Below are 18029 nucleotides of genomic sequence, written 5' to 3' on the forward strand. Positions count from 1 at the left end.
GACAATGGACAGCAATATTGCAATATAATAACAACAAATTTTTGTTCGCCTAAATTAAGGGTGCCAGCATGTCCTCTTTTTACTTAAAATACTGATACGTAACAAAATTTCAGTAGTTTTGATGCTTCCAGTTGACTTGTGCAACAAAATTATTTGACCGCATCCACCAAAACTGACCATATATGCACTTTTATTTGTAAATCTATATACCAGCATAGTAAATCAGCCATATTTTTTATGTCAGGATTCAATGTATAATACAATCATGACAATGGGCAGCAATATTGCAATATAATAACAACAAATTTTCGTTCGCATAAATTTAGGATACCAGCATGTCCTCATTTTATTCAAAATATTGATACGTAACAAAATTTCAGTAGTTTTGATACCTCCAGTTGACTTTTACAACAAAATTATTTGACCGCATTACCAAAACTGACCATTTGTGCAATTAATTTGTAAATCTATATACACCATGACGTACCCGCATAGTATTAATCAGCCATATTTTTTATGTCAGGAATCAATGTATAATAATAATCATGACAATGGACAGTAATATTGCAATTTGATAACAACAAATTTTTGTTCGCATAAATTTAGGATACCAGCGTGTCCTCCTTTTATTCAAAATATTGATACGTAACAAAATTTCAGTAGTTTTAATACCTCATGCTGACTTGGAAAACAAAACTATTTGACCAAAACTGATCATATGTGCACTTTTATTTGCAAATCTATATACCCGCATAGTATTGTACCGAGCGCCTTAATGTCTTCTCCTGGTGCTCTTGTTCACATTTTAGTAGGACCGTAAATGTACACGTAATCAATAATATTGGAAAACTATTAATGCAAAAAATATTCTGAATAAATTAAGAATGTCAGAATTTCATCTCTTTATTCATAATAACAGTCACATCATATATAGGAGTTCATGATGGTGTACGTGTAAAACAAAACTATTATGCCACATCATCAAAGTACCAACGAATCCGTACCAACACTGACATGTCTGAATTCATTTGTACTATTTACGCTGAACGGGTCGTTGTCGACCTGGGTACTCCATCAACGTAGTAAAAAGTATACGAGGTTCTCTTCTTGGAATCTATTATGTCGGTTGATTGATTTTGTTTATAGTTAAACGACAAGTGGAAACTATTTCATTAAAATGCGCATTGAGTATAATTTTAGGACGTCCCATATAAATATCGGCAATGACAAATCTGACGAATTTGACGAGATTGTTGATAGTTTTACCACACCGTATGCTTACGGACACTGTACAATTTCTGTTAGAATATTCTGCGGGAAATAGAATAGTAAATCCAATGCAAACAAGTTGAATATCAATGAAATATCCATGCAAGTATAAATTTATGCATAAAGTGAAATTTAGGAAGGGACAGGTAAACAACGGGGAACGAAGTAACGTAGACAATGTTGCCGATATCCCGTGATATAAGAATATTGTTCCGATGCGTTGGATAACCTTTCTATTCGCCTTCTAATAAAAAAAACTCTGTGTGATCATCGTATAGCCATTTTTTATTTATATAAGAATACATGTATATCAAATAAAAGAGAGCATTTGTATAATATCTAGTAGAGTCTAGCGAGTAAATAATAAATGATATCTGTAGATAAACCATGCGAATGTTGTTTACATATTTTAATGAAAGCTCAAGTCTGATAAGAAAATTCTTATAACGATAATCTGCCATAAGCAGACCTGTCCCCAGGTCTGGTCAATAGCAGACTTGTCCACAGGTCTGGTCAAAAGCAGACCTGTCCTCAGGTCTGGTCAGGAGCAGACCTGTCCACAGGTCTGGTCTGAGGCAGACCTGTCCTCAGGACTGGTCAAAAGCAGACTTGTCCACAGGTCTGGTCTGGGGCAGACCTGTCCTCAGGACTGGTCAAAAGCAGACTTGTCCACAGGTCTGGTCTGGAGCAGACTTGCCGATAGGTCTGCAGCAGTCCTAAAAAAGCAGACCGTAGGTCTGGTCCACCGACAACGAAGTTAACTTGCTTGACTGCTTAAAAATTCTCAAGTTAACTTAGAAAGCAGTCAACAAGTTAACTCTAAGTTAACTTTTGTCAAGGTTAGGACCGCACCCATCTGTAGCTTCCATGTTTTGTTGGCTTACTGAACAAAAAATATGAGATGTGTTTGTTGCTAGTGAGACATTATTTTTTTAGCAGTGATAATGGATCCAGAATTTTTTTCAACTTGAAATAATAACAATTGATTAACAGTACATACATTCATCACTGGTTTAGTGCACATAACTCCAATATCAATTATTGATAATGCCAAGAGTATCAGGACATAATTTGGGTGTAACATCAACCAAGGTATCTGCTAGCTTAAAACCCAGTCCCCAATCATGTATATTAAATAATAGACATTGGTTAATGTGCAGTAAAAGTCAAGATTATATGATACATTAGAGAAGGGGTATAATGCAAGAATGAAAGTAGAGTAATAAAACCATTGTCAAGTGTTATACTGCAAGATTCAGAATTTGAAAGAATTATTTCATATACATGTAGGTGTCTATGTACTTTAGAATGCTTGCACAAGAATAGGCTTCATGGAAGCAAAGCAATATATTTTTCTCATTTGGTAGCAAGAATTTTTATAAGGTAAGGTACAACCCCACCAAGCTATGAGAGGCTTTCCCTCTGACAAATGGTTGTGCTGTTTAATATACAGGTATCACAGAGGTTTGTTAATATTTGCCATGTACCTTTTTTAATGGAAGTTTAATGGATTCCTAATGGTAAGGATGCATTGGACCATAAAAAGGAATATGTTTGCTTGCCCTAACCCTTAGCCTACCTACCCAGAAAATAGCTGCCTAATAAAAATCTTGTTATTGTCCTGATTTGAAGAAGTTTCTTTTTTTATCAGATAGGCAGGAAGACTAATAAACAGCTGATACTTCAATTTCTTTTTTGTTGAAAAAAGGAAATGTCTACCTACCCACTGTCTAGGGTTCGGGCAAACCAACACATTTTTAAGTGTGGCCTTTTAGCAATGTTTAGTAATACCTAGCACTTTATTCCAGAAATCCCAACCTTAGATTTTCTTCATTTCTAATTTTTTTCTTACAATTTACTGGGTTTACATATCTATACAAAAACCGAAAAAATACAAGGGTAGAACCCCCTTAGCAACTGTGTTTCAAATCATTGTATCAATTTAATACAATGATTTGAAACACATTTAAGACTTTCACTTACATGTACTTTGTTTCCACTTAATTTGTCTCCGCAGTGGCGTATCTGACTGACCAAAGGGAGCCCACTCCAGTCATGCTTCAGCGAATCCCTATAAAATCAACCATTTTTTTTCTCAAGAAAAGGGAGGGCCCCTGGATCCGCCTATGCTTCTATTTTAAAATATGTCTATCACGGCACTATGACATGTAAACTAAAGTGTGATTTTTGGGGTTTCTTATGTATGAACCCAGCAAATTGTAACAAACCCATGTGAAGTACATAGAGCTATACTGAATGGATAACTACCATCCTAGACCAGGATCAAAAGTGCTAACCGAGTGATAAAATACTTGAAAGACTCAAGATTGCCGTAGTCTACATGTAGCCTGTCGGCAAAATTCATAAAATTTCTTCTTTTTTCGCTTCAAATATACTCCTCATAGTTACCAGGATTGAAATTTTGTGTTTGCGTCAGATGCACGTTTCGTCAAAGTAATTTTTAAACTTCAATTTGGCGACAATCCTAGTTGAAGGAGATGAAGCGATGAGATGATTCTCATAATTTTCCGCCATCGCCACTTTACCTCATTACTCCTAACCTTCCGCAAATATTTTTTTCGACAATCCTCGCTAAATTGTGTATCACGCAAGGGACTTTGTAGAGAATACCGAATGCTTGTCGGCCATGAGGAAATTTCCTCATGGAGTCGGACAATGTGTGGCAGAGGTCATATTAAGTGCAATATTGCAAAGCATGTATGGAACGGATATGAACTCTGCGCCGGAGATTGGTGCAGACAGTATAGTCATTAACACGGGTATTATTGATAGTAAAAAACATTTTATTCCATGATACGAGCAGATTTTGAGGTTTTTCAATCATCAATCGGCTCCTGTCTGCGTCAAAGGAAAATGAACAGAGGTCAAGATTACACTTTTCAACTGACTGACAGAAGATCCCGTTTCATTATACCAAAGGTAAGATGTGTCTTGTTCATGTTCCAAATGCTTTAAAAAAACATTTCAAATTGTGCTAAAAATTGGAAAACACATCAGAGATTCCTTGGGTAATTTTGCGTTCCATGTCAAAATATATCAGACATTTTTCCTGTTTAGTCAGAAACGTTTGACCATCAAGGTATTCCATTTTACGCATACCAGGTTCAACCCAACATTTTTTCATAAAATTCCCAGTACCAAGTCAGTAAAAAATGGCCATTGTTACATTATAGTTCGTTTCTGTGTGTGTTACATTTCGCTGTTATTTCTCTGTTGTGTCGTAGCTCTCTTATATTTGATACATTTCCTTCAGTTTTAGTTTGTAACCTGGATTTGTTTTTTCTCTATCGATTAATGAAATTTGAAAAGGGGTGTACTACTGTTGTCTTTATTGTGACCGGATATAAAAACAATTTGTCCGACTCCAGGCTTCAATTTTCGGCCTTGAAGACAAAACATGGTTCAACCCCAACATTTGGAACGGGAAAGATACCTGCAAAGATAAATCTTTGTGCTCAGAATTTGTGTCTGCTTTGAACAAACTCTGTCCGCCACCGAACTTGTTTGTGTCAAGAAAGTGAAGTGTGTTGTAATGCTAATACGTGTACTGAATCTGCATACAATGAAATGTAATGAAATTGAATGAAGACTAGAGCTATTGTGTGTACCTTTAAAAATACAACTTATATAAGCATGATAATGGTCTTGGCATATTTTAAATTACAATGTTAGCAACTGGGCATTACATTGTATTTTACATTACTTTCATAAAAAATTATGAGTTTACACGTTTTTATCATGATAGTCCCACTAAGATGTTGATAAACCAGACTGAGTTTGTTTTATACTGAACCAGCCGCTACATCAATGCAAGTCACACTTATGCTTCTTTTTAAACTCACATCCGACTCGGTTGACTATGATATTTTTGTTATGTTATAACTGATCTGTCCAGTCTTTGCAAAAACACAATAATTATGTATCTGTAAATAGATTCTAATTTTCTCCAAAAAAAAGACAGCGCAAAATTAAAAACACTGATTCAGTGCTAGAATCTTGTTTTTTTTCCATAGTAAGAAAAAAATATTGAAATAATATGATAAACTGTTGTTTTATAGGTTTTAAAATAATTATGTAGTATACCATTGAATTCTGTAGTGAAACATTATTAGCTATATAAAAGTTACTGGATGTAAAGAGGTCAAGGCAACTTCTACTTCTGCTATGTCATAAATGGGAATAAATCAAAAGGATCCAGATCAACGCCTTTTTGTAATAGCAGCTCTGTATATCAAAAGTAAAATTTGTCGATTTAACATACTTTGCAGCATAGCTATGCTAGTGATTCAATTGTTACTGTAGCATTCTAATGAATACATATCAGAAAATATCTCTTTTTTGTCCATGTGGTTAAACATTGTTATGTTTAGGTCTGACCTTTGACCCAAATTTCACTCTGGAATTTTACGAACAAACTTTTCTTATTGCAAACGTTTTCCTCTTTTAATCGATACATTATTTAGGTGTGTGTTCTTGTGGAACATTACAGTTTTTAAAAAAATAACATCCGGTTGCAGTCTTATAGGTCTTTCCATTTTTCAGGTAAGACCTTTTGGTTTTGTTCTGACTATGTATTTCCACTTTTCCTTGGCAAGTTGTCATCGATTTTGGCACTTATATGACCGTTTATGTTAGATTCGGGTATTAAAATTAGAAAAAAGGAAGTCGTGTCTGTTGTTTCTCTAGTGCTGAAAGATATATATGTCGTGTACATGTTATTTTTTGTACAGGTTATTACTTTTCCAAACATTTTATACAAGTAGTTACTTGTATGAAGCCATCCTACAGGTTATTACTTGTACAAAAACAATTGTACAAGTAACTACTGATACACTTTTTACTGAGAAAAGAATAACAACAAATCATTATTCTACCTTGGCCTATGTCATGTAAGTGATGTTCTCAACAAATTGTTTCGTATTAAACAAATAATTTATAAATAAAACCTAAGGGTGCATAAAAGAGGGAAGACAGACACCAGAGGGACAGTCAAACTCATAAATCGAAAATAAATGCCATGGCTAAAAATGAGAAAGACAAGCAGACAAACAATAGTACATATGTCAAAACATAGAAAGCTAAATAATAAGCAAATATTTAACATGTTTGTACTTTTTGTTTATCAAATATATGAAAAAAAACTTTTTTAAAAAGTCAAAACTAAAGTGAAAGATGGAAAACAGTGTAGAAACAAAGTAGCATGATGAAACGACTAATGTTGGCATGCCAATAACTCTTCTAATAATTCGACATTCACACAGATGATTGTTTATGTAAAGGAGGTAAAATGAGAAAAAAGACAGTACATCGCAAAGGAGACGAAATTATTTTTTGGTGTACAGTTAATAGACCGAGGTCCGAATGACTGTAGAAATATCAAAAAAGTTGTGCTGAATATTGCCTAAAAAATGGATACAAAATAGAAACAAAAGTTGGAATCATGATTGGTTAAATGGGACAAAATCAATCAGAAAGATTCAGAGTCAATGTTGGATATACCAGAGAACACCGAGAGTAACGTGATGAAAGCATTTTACAATTGCTAACTTCAAGTGGTTGCCATGGCTATGTTCACTGCAGCTGTCAAAGTAACTGTAAGACAGGCACATGTAAATGCAAAAGGTTGAGCTTAGTGTGTTGTTCCAGATGTCATGAGTCCTTGTCTTGTGTTAAACAATAGATTATTTGATTTATCGAGCTGTACTTTTGTTTCCAATATATTATATTACATATGCAACTTTTTATCATGATTTATGTCTGAAAATAAATGGTAGAAGGGTTTTATTATTATTTTTTTTTATTTTAACGACTTTGTCACTTTGCACCAGTAGTCTGTATGTGACACAAGCTGTTTAGATTAATTTTGCTCAAGGTGTCAGGTAACCTTATGTTGTTACTTTGCGTCCGTTGTTTTTGTAATCTTCTAACATATAAAAAAAATATCATTGATATTCAGTTGATTAAAAAGAAAAGAAAAACAAACCCAAGATAGGTTTTAAAAACATACGCTGAAGGATAAGAACAAATTAAAAAAGAACGAATAAATAAATACCAAACAATTGACAAAAATCCGCAGACTTACAAACCCAAGGAGTTTGTGAATAAAACATTAAAAGCAATAGAAGAAACAAATAGAATCCAAATATATACAAGTTATTATCTTTTTCTCACCAAAAAAATGTACAAGTTATTACTGGTACAATTATATTTGTACAAGTAATAACTTGTATGATAGCACAAAGTTTTTGTATAAGTAATAACCTGTATAAAATAATAAAATGTACACGCACATAGATGGAACCCAATCAGAAAAGTTTAGATTGTTATTAGAAAGAACATAGTCAATGTATCTTAATGTGATCGGGTATTATATAATCTGGCTTCTTTGATATTCTTCTTTTGACAAGTGTTCAACAGATTTCCGACTCATAAGAAAATAAGAAGAGGTCATCAATTACAGATTTTTTTTTCCCATAGAAATTCCAACAATGTGTTGAAAACATTGACCTCCAAATTCAACAAATACGTTGTCAATAAGAAACCTTCAGCATACACATTTGTTTCTCTGTGTAGCAAGTTTTACCTTTTTGACACCTAAATTTTCGTACCAAACATAGAAAAGGAAGTAGAGCCAAGTAAACTAAAAGGGGGCAAATCCAACCTCCGAAAATAACAGACCGGCATAATACCAAGTTTTGAAAAACCATTCCTTAATTTCCAAGGAGTTTGAGTTCATTTGCAGTGAATTAAATAACTATTTGCGATAAAGGTCATTTATTCAAACATACCATAAAATCATAATATTCTGTATTATATAATCAAATATGAATTTATGCAATAAATCCAAATCTGAATAAATGACAAAAAATTAGCAAAGGTGGCGAATAAAAACCGCCAGTAAAAAGAATACAATATGTTACACAATAAGAAAAAAAAAAAACAACAAAAAACAAACAAATAAACCCAAAACATAAACATATGTTAAAACAATATTTTAAAGGTGTGGGAGGGTGGGTTAACAGAATTGGCTTTTTCTCTTGAAATCACAAAATGGCGTCTAGCAGCTTTCAAAACGAAATCGTAAAAGACCAAGCGTCCCCTCACATGCAATGGTGCTATCATGTGCGGTTTCCTGATTGGTCACTCTAATTAAAATTAGCCAATTGCAACTAATATATACCATGATCATGAGATGACCATGTTGACCTTGACTGCATTTGATTAAGAATTGCATAATACATAGACAGTGGCTATGGAAAGTTCCCAGTTTCATATTACGATATTGATAAGGGGTTACCCACTGTGATGATAAGATTAACAAGAGAACTCAAATTTACTGCCAAAAATCCTTTTACTTACAGTAAAATTAATATTTTGACACCTAAATTTTTGTACCAAACATAGAAAAGGAAGTAGAGCCAAGTAAACTAAAAGGGGGCAAATCCAACCTCCGAAAATAACAGACCGGCATAATACCAAGTTTTGAAAAACCATTCCTTAATTTCCAAGGAGTTTGAGTTCATTTGCAGTGAATTAAATAACTATTTGCGATAAAGGTCATTTATTCAAACATACCATAAAATCATAATATTCTGTATTATATAATCAAAAATGAATTTATGCAATAAATCCAAATCTGAATAAATGACAAAAAATTAGCAAAGGTGGCGAATAAAAACCGCCAGTAAAAAGAATACAATATGTTACACAATAAGAAAAAAAAAAACAACAAAAAACAAACAAATAAACCCAAAACATAAACATATGTTAAAACAATATTTTAAAGGTGTGGGAGGGTGGGTTAACAGAATTGGCTTTTTCTCTTGAAATCACAAAATGGCGTCTAGCAGCTTTCAAAACGAAATCGTAAAAGACCAAGCGTCCCCTCACATGCAATGGTGCTATCATGTGCGGTTTCCTGATTGGTCACTCTAATTAAAATTAGCCAATTGCAACTAATATATACCATGATCATGAGATGACCATGTTGACCTTGACTGCATTTGATTAAGAATTGCATAATACATAGACAGTGGCTATGGAAAGTTCCCAGTTTCATATTACGATATTGATAAGGGGTTACCCACTGTGATGATAAGATTAACAAGAGAACTCAAATTTACTGCCAAAAATCCTTTTACTTACAGTAAAATTAATATTTTGACACCTAAATTTTTGTACCAAACATAGAAAAGGAAGTAGAGCCAAGTAAACTAAAAGGGGGCAAATCCAACCTCCGAAAATAACAGACCGGCATAATACCAAGTTTTGAAAAACCATTCCTTAATTTCCAAGGAGTTTGAGTTCATTTGCAGTGAATTAAATAACTATTTGCGATAAAGGTCATTTATTCAAACATACCATAAAATCATAATATTCTGTATTATATAATCAAAAATGAATTTATGCAATAAATCCAAATCTGAATAAATGACAAAAAATTAGCAAAGGTGGCGAATAAAAACCGCCAGTAAAAAGAATACAATATGTTACACAATAAGAAAAAAAAAAAAAAACAAAAAACAAACAAATAAACCCAAAACATAAACATATGTTAAAACAATATTTTAAAGGTGTGGGAGGGTGGGTTAACAGAATTGGCTTTTTCTCTTGAAATCACAAAATGGCGTCTAGCAGCTTTCAAAACGAAATCGTAAAAGACCAAGCGTCCCCTCACATGCAATGGTGCTATCATGTGCGGTTTCCTGATTGGTCACTCTAATTAAAATTAGCCAATTGCAACTAATATATACCATGATCATGAGATGACCATGTTGACCTTGACTGCATTTGATTAAGAATTGCATAATACATAGACAGTGGCTATGGAAAGTTCCCAGTTTCATATTACGATATTTATAAGGGGTTACCCACTGTGATGATAAGATTAACAAGAGAACTCAAATTTACTGCCAAAAATCCTTTTACTTACAGTAAAATTAATATTTTGACACCTAAATTTTCGTACCAAACATAGAAAAGGAAGTAGAGCCAAGTAAACTAAAAGGGGGCAAATCCAACCTCCGAAAATAACAGACCGGCATAATACCAAGTTTTGAAAAACCATTCCTTAATTTCCAAGGAGTTTGAGTTCATTTGCAGTGAATTAAATAACTATTTGCGATAAAGGTCATTTATTCAAACATACCATAAAATCATAATATTCTGTATTATATAATCAAATATGAATTTATGCAATAAATCCAAATCTGAATAAATGACAAAAAATTAGCAAAGGTGGCGAATAAAAACCGCCAAAAAATCCCCAATATTAAAGAATTTAAATTTGGGGAGACCGCCACCCGAAAACTCCTAGGTAAATGCACTTTTATGAGAGGGGCACCCCTCCCCACCCAAAAAAAAAAATTCATGTTAATCAAAAATACTTGATTCAGTGTTCAGTGTGTATACAAAAAATTAACAACAAAAATGTAGAGCAAACCCTGTTGACCTCTACTTATAGCATACAAGTTTAAACCATCACACACACAAAATAGAATGGTGAAATATATAAAAATTATTAAATGAAATGTGCAAGGCACGCAAAGTGTTGACATATTATGTAAAAAAAATAAAAAATAATTATTAATGGAAAGAGCAAGCCCTGTTGACCTCTTTACTCATTTCTAATCAATTATCTAGTGTAAAAACAAATAAAATTCTACATTATACAATACTATTGACTGGTAGAGCAAGCCTTGTTGACCTCTACCTCAAAAATTATGTAACCTTATATAATTTTTTACAGCATTTGATTTCCATCTCCCCATTTGTTGAATAATTTCTAAAGATACACCCTTGGCTGCTGCTGATGTTGCAGCCCCTATTCTAAAACTATGACCTTTATATAACTGGGTATTTAAACCAACGAAATTTAGAACTGCTTTAAGTGATGCGCTGAAAAAAGCATATGCTACTGGTGTGCCACATGGAAATTGAAAGAGGGGACCAGAATTATGTTTAACCAAATTTAAATAACTAGACATAGCCATAACTGGACAAGCTATATTGCTAGTATTTTTGTCAATTGAAATAGTTTTTGGCTGCATGTCACTGTGTTTATAATTCCTCATTGTGACCGTCATACGCTTTGAAACCTTGTTTTCAAACTCAATATTTAAATCAGATAATTGAATGACATTATTTTTCCTGCTTTCGCTTTTAACAGCCATCTCACCTATACGAAGGAAACAGTAAAAAGCCAGGGACATCATTGCTCTTAACAAAATTTGATTGTAGGGACTTTGTACAACTACCGGAATTGCTGCTACTAATTTTGACAAAATTTCTTTGGTGATTGGTAATCTATTATCGCTTGAACTTCTTAGATTTTGGGCCCCTTTAATAATTTTCTTAATAAAAAATGAATCTGTAGGATCACTCCAAAAATTAAGTTTATGAACAAAACTGATGGCAGAAATGTAGGATGCTATTGTAGATGGCTGATAATTCTTTAAGAAAAGAAATGAAATAAAATGTGCTATCATAATGCTTGTAGATGGAAATGGTTGGACTACAGGAAATTTTTCTCTACAAAATTGCTGGAATACATTCAGCATCCTTTTATAAGATTGTCTTGTTGAATGTGATAATGAAGCTTGTAATAATTGTGCTGTTACAGATTCAAGAGATGCAGTGGAACTGTAACTGGATTTAGATTTAACCAGGGAGCAATTCGATGGGCTTTCTGAAAAGAAAAACGAGATAGCAAATCACAGACCACATTTGTTTTCCCCGCTATGTGTTTTGCCCTAAAGTGGATATTGAATTTCATTGCTGACAAGACCATTCGACGAACTAATTTCATTAGATTTTTATCTTTAGATGATGTTTTATTTATAATGTCTGCAACAGCCTGATTATCCGTCATAAATAACACTTTATGATTAGCTAAGTTTTTACCCCAAATCTCAATTGCAAGAACAATGGGGAAAAGCTCCTTAACAGTGATATGCAAATCTTTCAACTCAGGAGGCCATTGGCCAGAGAACCATTTATCACCAAAAACTGCTGCAAAACCACCATACACCCCCGCAGCATCAGAATAAAGTTTCAAAGATTCGGATGACACCCACTGTTTGAACAGGAAACAAGATTTTCCATTAACATTGCATATAAATTCATACCAAGCTTTGAGATCTGCCCTGGCTTCGGAATTAAGAGTGATTCTAAAATGAGGACATGTATGTCCCAAAGTTAAATCAATTAATCTTCGTAAAAATGCACGCCCAGGGACAATCACACTACAAGCAAAATTTAGCAAACCCAATAATGATTGTAATTCTCGTAAAGTCACTTTCCTTTTTACCTTAAATTTTGTCAGTAAACCTAAAACCTTTTCTATCTTATCCTGAGGTAAACGAGCTATCATTGATTGTGAATCAATTTCAATCCCATAAATTGTAATACATGTGGTAGGGGTTTGAGTTTTCTCATCTTTGATAGGAACCCCCAATTTTTCAGCTAATGCTAGAAATGTATTTAAAGCAATGGAACATTCATTCGTCCCAGCTTTACCCACAAAGAAAAAATCATCTAGTAAATGTGACATACCATTTATCTCAAATTTTGTATTTAAAATCCATTGAAGGGCGGTAGAAAAACATTCAAAAAGTTGACAAGATGCAGATGCTCCCATGGGTAATGCTGCATCGTAATAAAATAAATTTTGCCACTTAAACCCCAAAAGATGATATTCTGATGAATGGACAGGAACCAAACGAAAAGCCTCTAGAATATCGGCCTTACTCATGAGACAGTTTAAACCAAATTCCTGTACCAGATCAATGACAGTTTCTATATTCTGATATGATACTGAAGTAAACTCAATTGGTGTCCAAGAATTAACAGAATCCCCTTTTGGAAAAGATAAATCATGAATTAAACGAAATGAACCTTCCTCTTTTTTGGGAACTAGACCTAAAGGTGAGCAAATGAAATTTTCAAACGGTGGGTCTTTAAAAGGCCCCCTTAACCTACCCTTTAAAATTTCCTTTGAAATTTTCTTATTTACTATGTCAGGATTCTCTCTGGCACTTTTGTGGTTCTTAGGAAAATTTTTATCTGTTTGAATTAAGGATGAATTTAACTTAAACCCAAATTTGAAACCATGAACCAATCTATTTTTCAGATTACTGTCATATCCCTGAAGAAAATGGTTAAGCTTATTTACCCTTACTGGTGTAGGCAGACTTGTTGAATTTTGATGACCCTTCCCTGCATGAAACTGTTGCATGTTTTTTGGAACATCTGACACATTCGTGTCTAAGTTTGCAAGTTGCAATGTTGGCACATTCTCCTGATCTGCAGTAGGCCCAGCAGTACCCCATTGGGAATGGATTATTTTGCTGCTGAGCCTGTCTTGGAAAGGGAGAAGTTCCAACCTGCCTATTTATTCTATTATTAGTGTTACCGTTTGGGGTTTGACTGCTATTGAAATGCTCATAAAAGGCAGTACGCCATAAATCATCATTTACATTAGACCAATCAAACCTCATCACTTTGCGTACCCTGCGGAAAGCCTCGTCATATGACCTAGCCATGTGAAAACCAAATTGTTTTGACATGGCCCTTATATTATAAGCATATTTGATCAAACTGAGAATTAAATGAGGAAATTTAACATGATGAATAGACATAAAGATATCGAAGGCTGCTGTCCATTGGTGAATGTTGGTTAACTGTTTTGCCTTTGCAGTTGTTGAAATTTTAACAGATTTTGTACTAAACAGAATGTCATCATTTTCCTCATCATTAAAATTTGGTGAAAGTTTTATCAAATCCAGATATAAATCTGACCAAATGTCTCTCCTTAGTTTTTCATCAACATTGAAACCTAGAGGTAAAGTGTTCTGTAAAATATATGAAGCTGTTTTACCCATTGCCGAATTGTCAATTCCTAAAGCATGTGACGGACCATCAACTGCGTCTTGACCTGTGTACGCTAACACATCAGGGTCCGTTACTAGTGGTGGTGCCAATACATATGATGGATTTGGTTGACTTTCAGCACTTTGTATTGGTTCTGCATTGGGTAAGTCCCTTCTCCCAGTGTTCTCATGCGAAAATCCATCTGTTAAATAATTTGCCAGAAAGTTTGTTGTTACAGGTACTGGTTCCCTGTTGACGGTAAGTTGCACACCAGAATCTTTTAGCTGGCTAATCATTGCAGCAGCTATTTGGTCTGCTGACAGATGCGTAACAGGAATCTGTGGTATTGGTTCTGCTGGTTGCTGCACTGGGGGAACGGGTCGTCCAGCTGGTACTTGAGTGGTATCAGCCCTTGCACGCTTTCGCCGTCTTGGCTGTGGTGCAACTGTGTCAGGGATGACTGGAACAGGGTCAACATCCCTTAGATCTGTAGGTGCCACCCTCCTCCTCACTCTAGATCTCTGAGTTGGCATCTATAAATTAAAAAACTAGAATATATAGCCTTTTCACAATTGGTATATATGGCCAAAATTCTTTTTAAATGAACCATATGATATAAAATAATAAAATCTGTACATGTATTGATTGTTTTTAAAAAGAAATTGAAATATTGACCTGTACCAAAAAATGTAACAACCAATAAAACCTTATCATTATACTCCATACAACACCATGTGCGTATTGATACATGTTTTACCATGTGTATATTGATACACGTTTAACCATGTGTATATTGATACACTTTGAACCAAGTGTATATTGATACACTTTTAACCATGTGTATATTGATACACGTTTAACCATGTGTATATTGATACACGTTTAACCATGTGTATATTGATACACGTTTAACCATGTGTATATTGATACACATTCAACCATGTGTATATTGATACACTTTAATACAAGTTTAATCATGTGTTGATGGATACACGTTTAACCATGTGTATATTGATACAATTTTTACCATGTGTATATTGATACACATTTAAATAAAACAATACATGTACAGATAAATTGATTTTCAAACACTAGTATGTGTGATTGTTTGTACCATAATGTGTGTGTGAAAAGTTATGCAATGTGTACAAAATGTATGTAACACGAAAAATTAAAAAATGTTCTACTTTCGTTTTGAACTACCAACTGCTGCACGCACATTTTTAGCATAAATCAGCATGCCTTCATTATTTAAATGAACTTGATCTATTAATAACGATGCAGTATTATTCCAAAGTCCTCGATGATGCCAGAAAGTAATATTCTCCCGGCCTTTCAATGCTAAATGTAACCAACGATTCACTTTGTTTACCTTTTCGTTATAGTCATGACCGGAACTTCCGGAATACCTCGGCATTAATTGACCTATGACCACGTGACTTACTCCATAGACAGTAATAACGTAATCAGCAAACGAGACGATATCGCGCGCTAATTTGTCTGGGTTATTTTCCTGTGTTAAATCATTACCGCCGATCTGCATAAAAACTGTGTTTGGTTTAAAAGTGTGAAATATGTGCATAAAATTTTCTTTTTGAATGCATTTAGGTCCCGGTCGTAAAGTACCTCCTCCCAAGCTTGCAAATTCCACTTGAATTTCAGTACCATCGAAACCCAAATTATACCAACCAAACTCGCGATTCCTATATAAAAAGGAATCTAATCTTCGTACGAATGAGTGACCAAAAATTAAAACTGTATGAACCATAATGTCCTTAAAATTGAATTAGTTTTTCTCAAAATATGATACAAGTATTTCGGATTCGAATAAAGGTATAAAAAATGTAAATAGGATGGCCTAATACCTTGTAAATGAAGTCTGTAACTCCCAACACTCTTTTCCAAACTTGAAATCGTCTTCAGCTATGGGAAAACTTCTAAAGTTAACAGAATTGGCTTTTTCTCTTGAAATCACAAAATGGCGTCTAGCAGCTTTCAAAACGAAATCGTAAAAGACCAAGCGTCCCCTCACATGCAATGGTGCTATCATGTGTGGTTTCCTGATTGGTCACTCTAATTAAAATTAGCCAATTGCAACTAATATATACCATGATCATGAGATGACCATGTTGACCTTGACTGCATTTGATTAAGAATTGCATAATACATTTGTACATAGACAGTGGCTATGGAAAGTTCCCAGTTTCATATTACGATATTGATAAGGGGTTACCCACTGTGATGATAAGATTAACAAGAGAACTCAAATTTACTGCCAAAAATCCTTTTACTTACAGTAAAATTAATTTTTTTGTTCACTAGCAGAGAAAATGTTATAGCGTTTGTTATAATTTTTATGTTGAAAAGCATTGTGGATTATTTCTTTTAGATCATTTATTAATTTCATTTTGGGAATGGTGGTATACAGGGTTGAAAAATCTAAAGTGTTGAAAAAATAATTTCAAGATAAATCGAGATAATAATCATCCAGAAGTTCTTTACAATGTTTTAGAATCCACATACGATAAATCCCACAACGCGAGTACACAGCTTCACGGTATTTCTAAAGACCCTTTTTTTTACTGCAGACGTACTCTATAAGGACAATTATTTTGTCGAATATGCAGATAAGCTGGCAATGTACCGTTGTTTGTACGGAACTTTCTGAAGCTTGGGTATCCAATGCAAACAAGTAAGTCCCCCGATTTGCTGTTAAATGTAATGCCAATATTTTTATTTAAATACATACGATGTTGACGGTCACCTCTTTTTTAATTCCACACACACAGTGAAAACTTAAGACCAGACATCGGTTGGATTAATGCGTATATAGTTGATTAAATTTTAAAAAAAGATAACCCTATTTTCAGAGTCCCTTATTAAATAATGGTCACATCTGATAAGTATTTGTTTGGTTTATAACTATTTTGATATGAGCGTCACTGATGAGTCTTATGTAGACGAAACGCGCGTCTGGCGTACTAAATTATAATCCTGGTACCTTTGATAACTATTCAATCAATGTCAAATTAACCTATTTGAATAATATCATCAATAAAGGTTATTAAAGCTGCAACTTTTGTAAGGGTGTTTTGTTGTTATGCTATTAGATGACAACTCTAAAGTTCATCAATTTGATTATCATATTATAGCCACAAAGATGTACGACGAACATATATGAAGTTCATTAAACTCTACCATCATTACTTTCTTAAATAATTACTCAAAAGGTAATAAAAAAGGTATTTTGAAAAGTAGCTGATTAAATTAAATAGCATGTAATAAGATGTTAGCTGATTAATGATAATAATTATTACGCAATAAAGTCGATCGCAGTTGATAAAAGGGGCACTAGCTACGAGATGTTTGAAAAATCTAAAATAGGATTTTGTTTTGTTCATTTATTAATGACAGTAAAATAGTGAAATACTAATTCGCTTTTTTGACACAAAAAGCTAAGAAACATTGAAGATTAATTATTCACTTGTAAGTGAATAATTCGACCTCATTGCATCTGTATTCATGTGAACTTCAATTTAACCCCTTAGCTAGAGATGGATACGCACGAATCATGCGTGATCCGTCATATAAAGAAAAAAGTTATAACATGAAATCTAATAGAACTAGAAAAGTCCATTTGCTCTAGTTAGCTTAATCTATTTATATTTATATTCATGTTTATATATCTTATATGGCCATCAGAGGTTTTCCTAGGTCAACTTGATAGTTTATGAGATGGCGTCTAGACTAAAATACACACGAAATAAAGCCACATAATATCAAGCTAATGCTCTTAAAATTGTTTATGTTAGACGTTTAATAATAGAGATTATATTTTTTTTATATTTTAAATAATCTGGTTTAATTCA

At 33.6% G+C, this 18029-nt stretch overlaps 3 protein-coding genes across 5 annotated transcripts in view; all 3 read right to left on the minus strand.

Moving 5' to 3' along the window:
• Positions 1-18029, minus strand: part of LOC134684236 (low-density lipoprotein receptor-related protein 6-like) — an 828684-nt gene that overhangs the window by 799224 nt on the left and 11431 nt on the right. The gene's annotated exons all lie outside the window — the stretch shown is intronic.
• Positions 10408-13090, minus strand: LOC134683451 (uncharacterized). Its single transcript, XM_063542742.1, has one exon. The coding sequence runs from the start codon at positions 11847-11849 to the stop codon at positions 11004-11006; it is 846 nt and encodes a 281-aa protein (XP_063398812.1). The 5' UTR covers positions 11850-13090; the 3' UTR covers positions 10408-11003.
• On the minus strand, positions 13178-16301 carry LOC134683450 (uncharacterized). 3 transcript variants are annotated; one of them, XM_063542739.1, is made up of 2 exons: positions 15380-16301; positions 13178-14693 (listed from the first exon to the last, which is right to left on the minus strand). In XM_063542739.1, exons 1-2 carry the CDS (start codon positions 15926-15928, stop codon positions 13455-13457), a joined length of 1788 nt encoding a protein of 595 aa, XP_063398809.1. In that variant the 5' UTR covers positions 15929-16301; the 3' UTR covers positions 13178-13454. The 3 variants fall into 3 exon arrangements, with proteins under 3 accessions (XP_063398809.1, XP_063398810.1, XP_063398811.1); XM_063542740.1 differs by having other exon boundaries at positions 15533-16300; XM_063542741.1 differs by having other exon boundaries at positions 16026-16296.

The sequence above is a fragment of the Mytilus trossulus genome, chromosome 9, assembly GCF_036588685.1.
Source record: "Mytilus trossulus isolate FHL-02 chromosome 9, PNRI_Mtr1.1.1.hap1, whole genome shotgun sequence".
In the NCBI taxonomy this organism is placed as follows: domain Eukaryota; kingdom Metazoa; phylum Mollusca; class Bivalvia; order Mytilida; family Mytilidae; genus Mytilus; species Mytilus trossulus.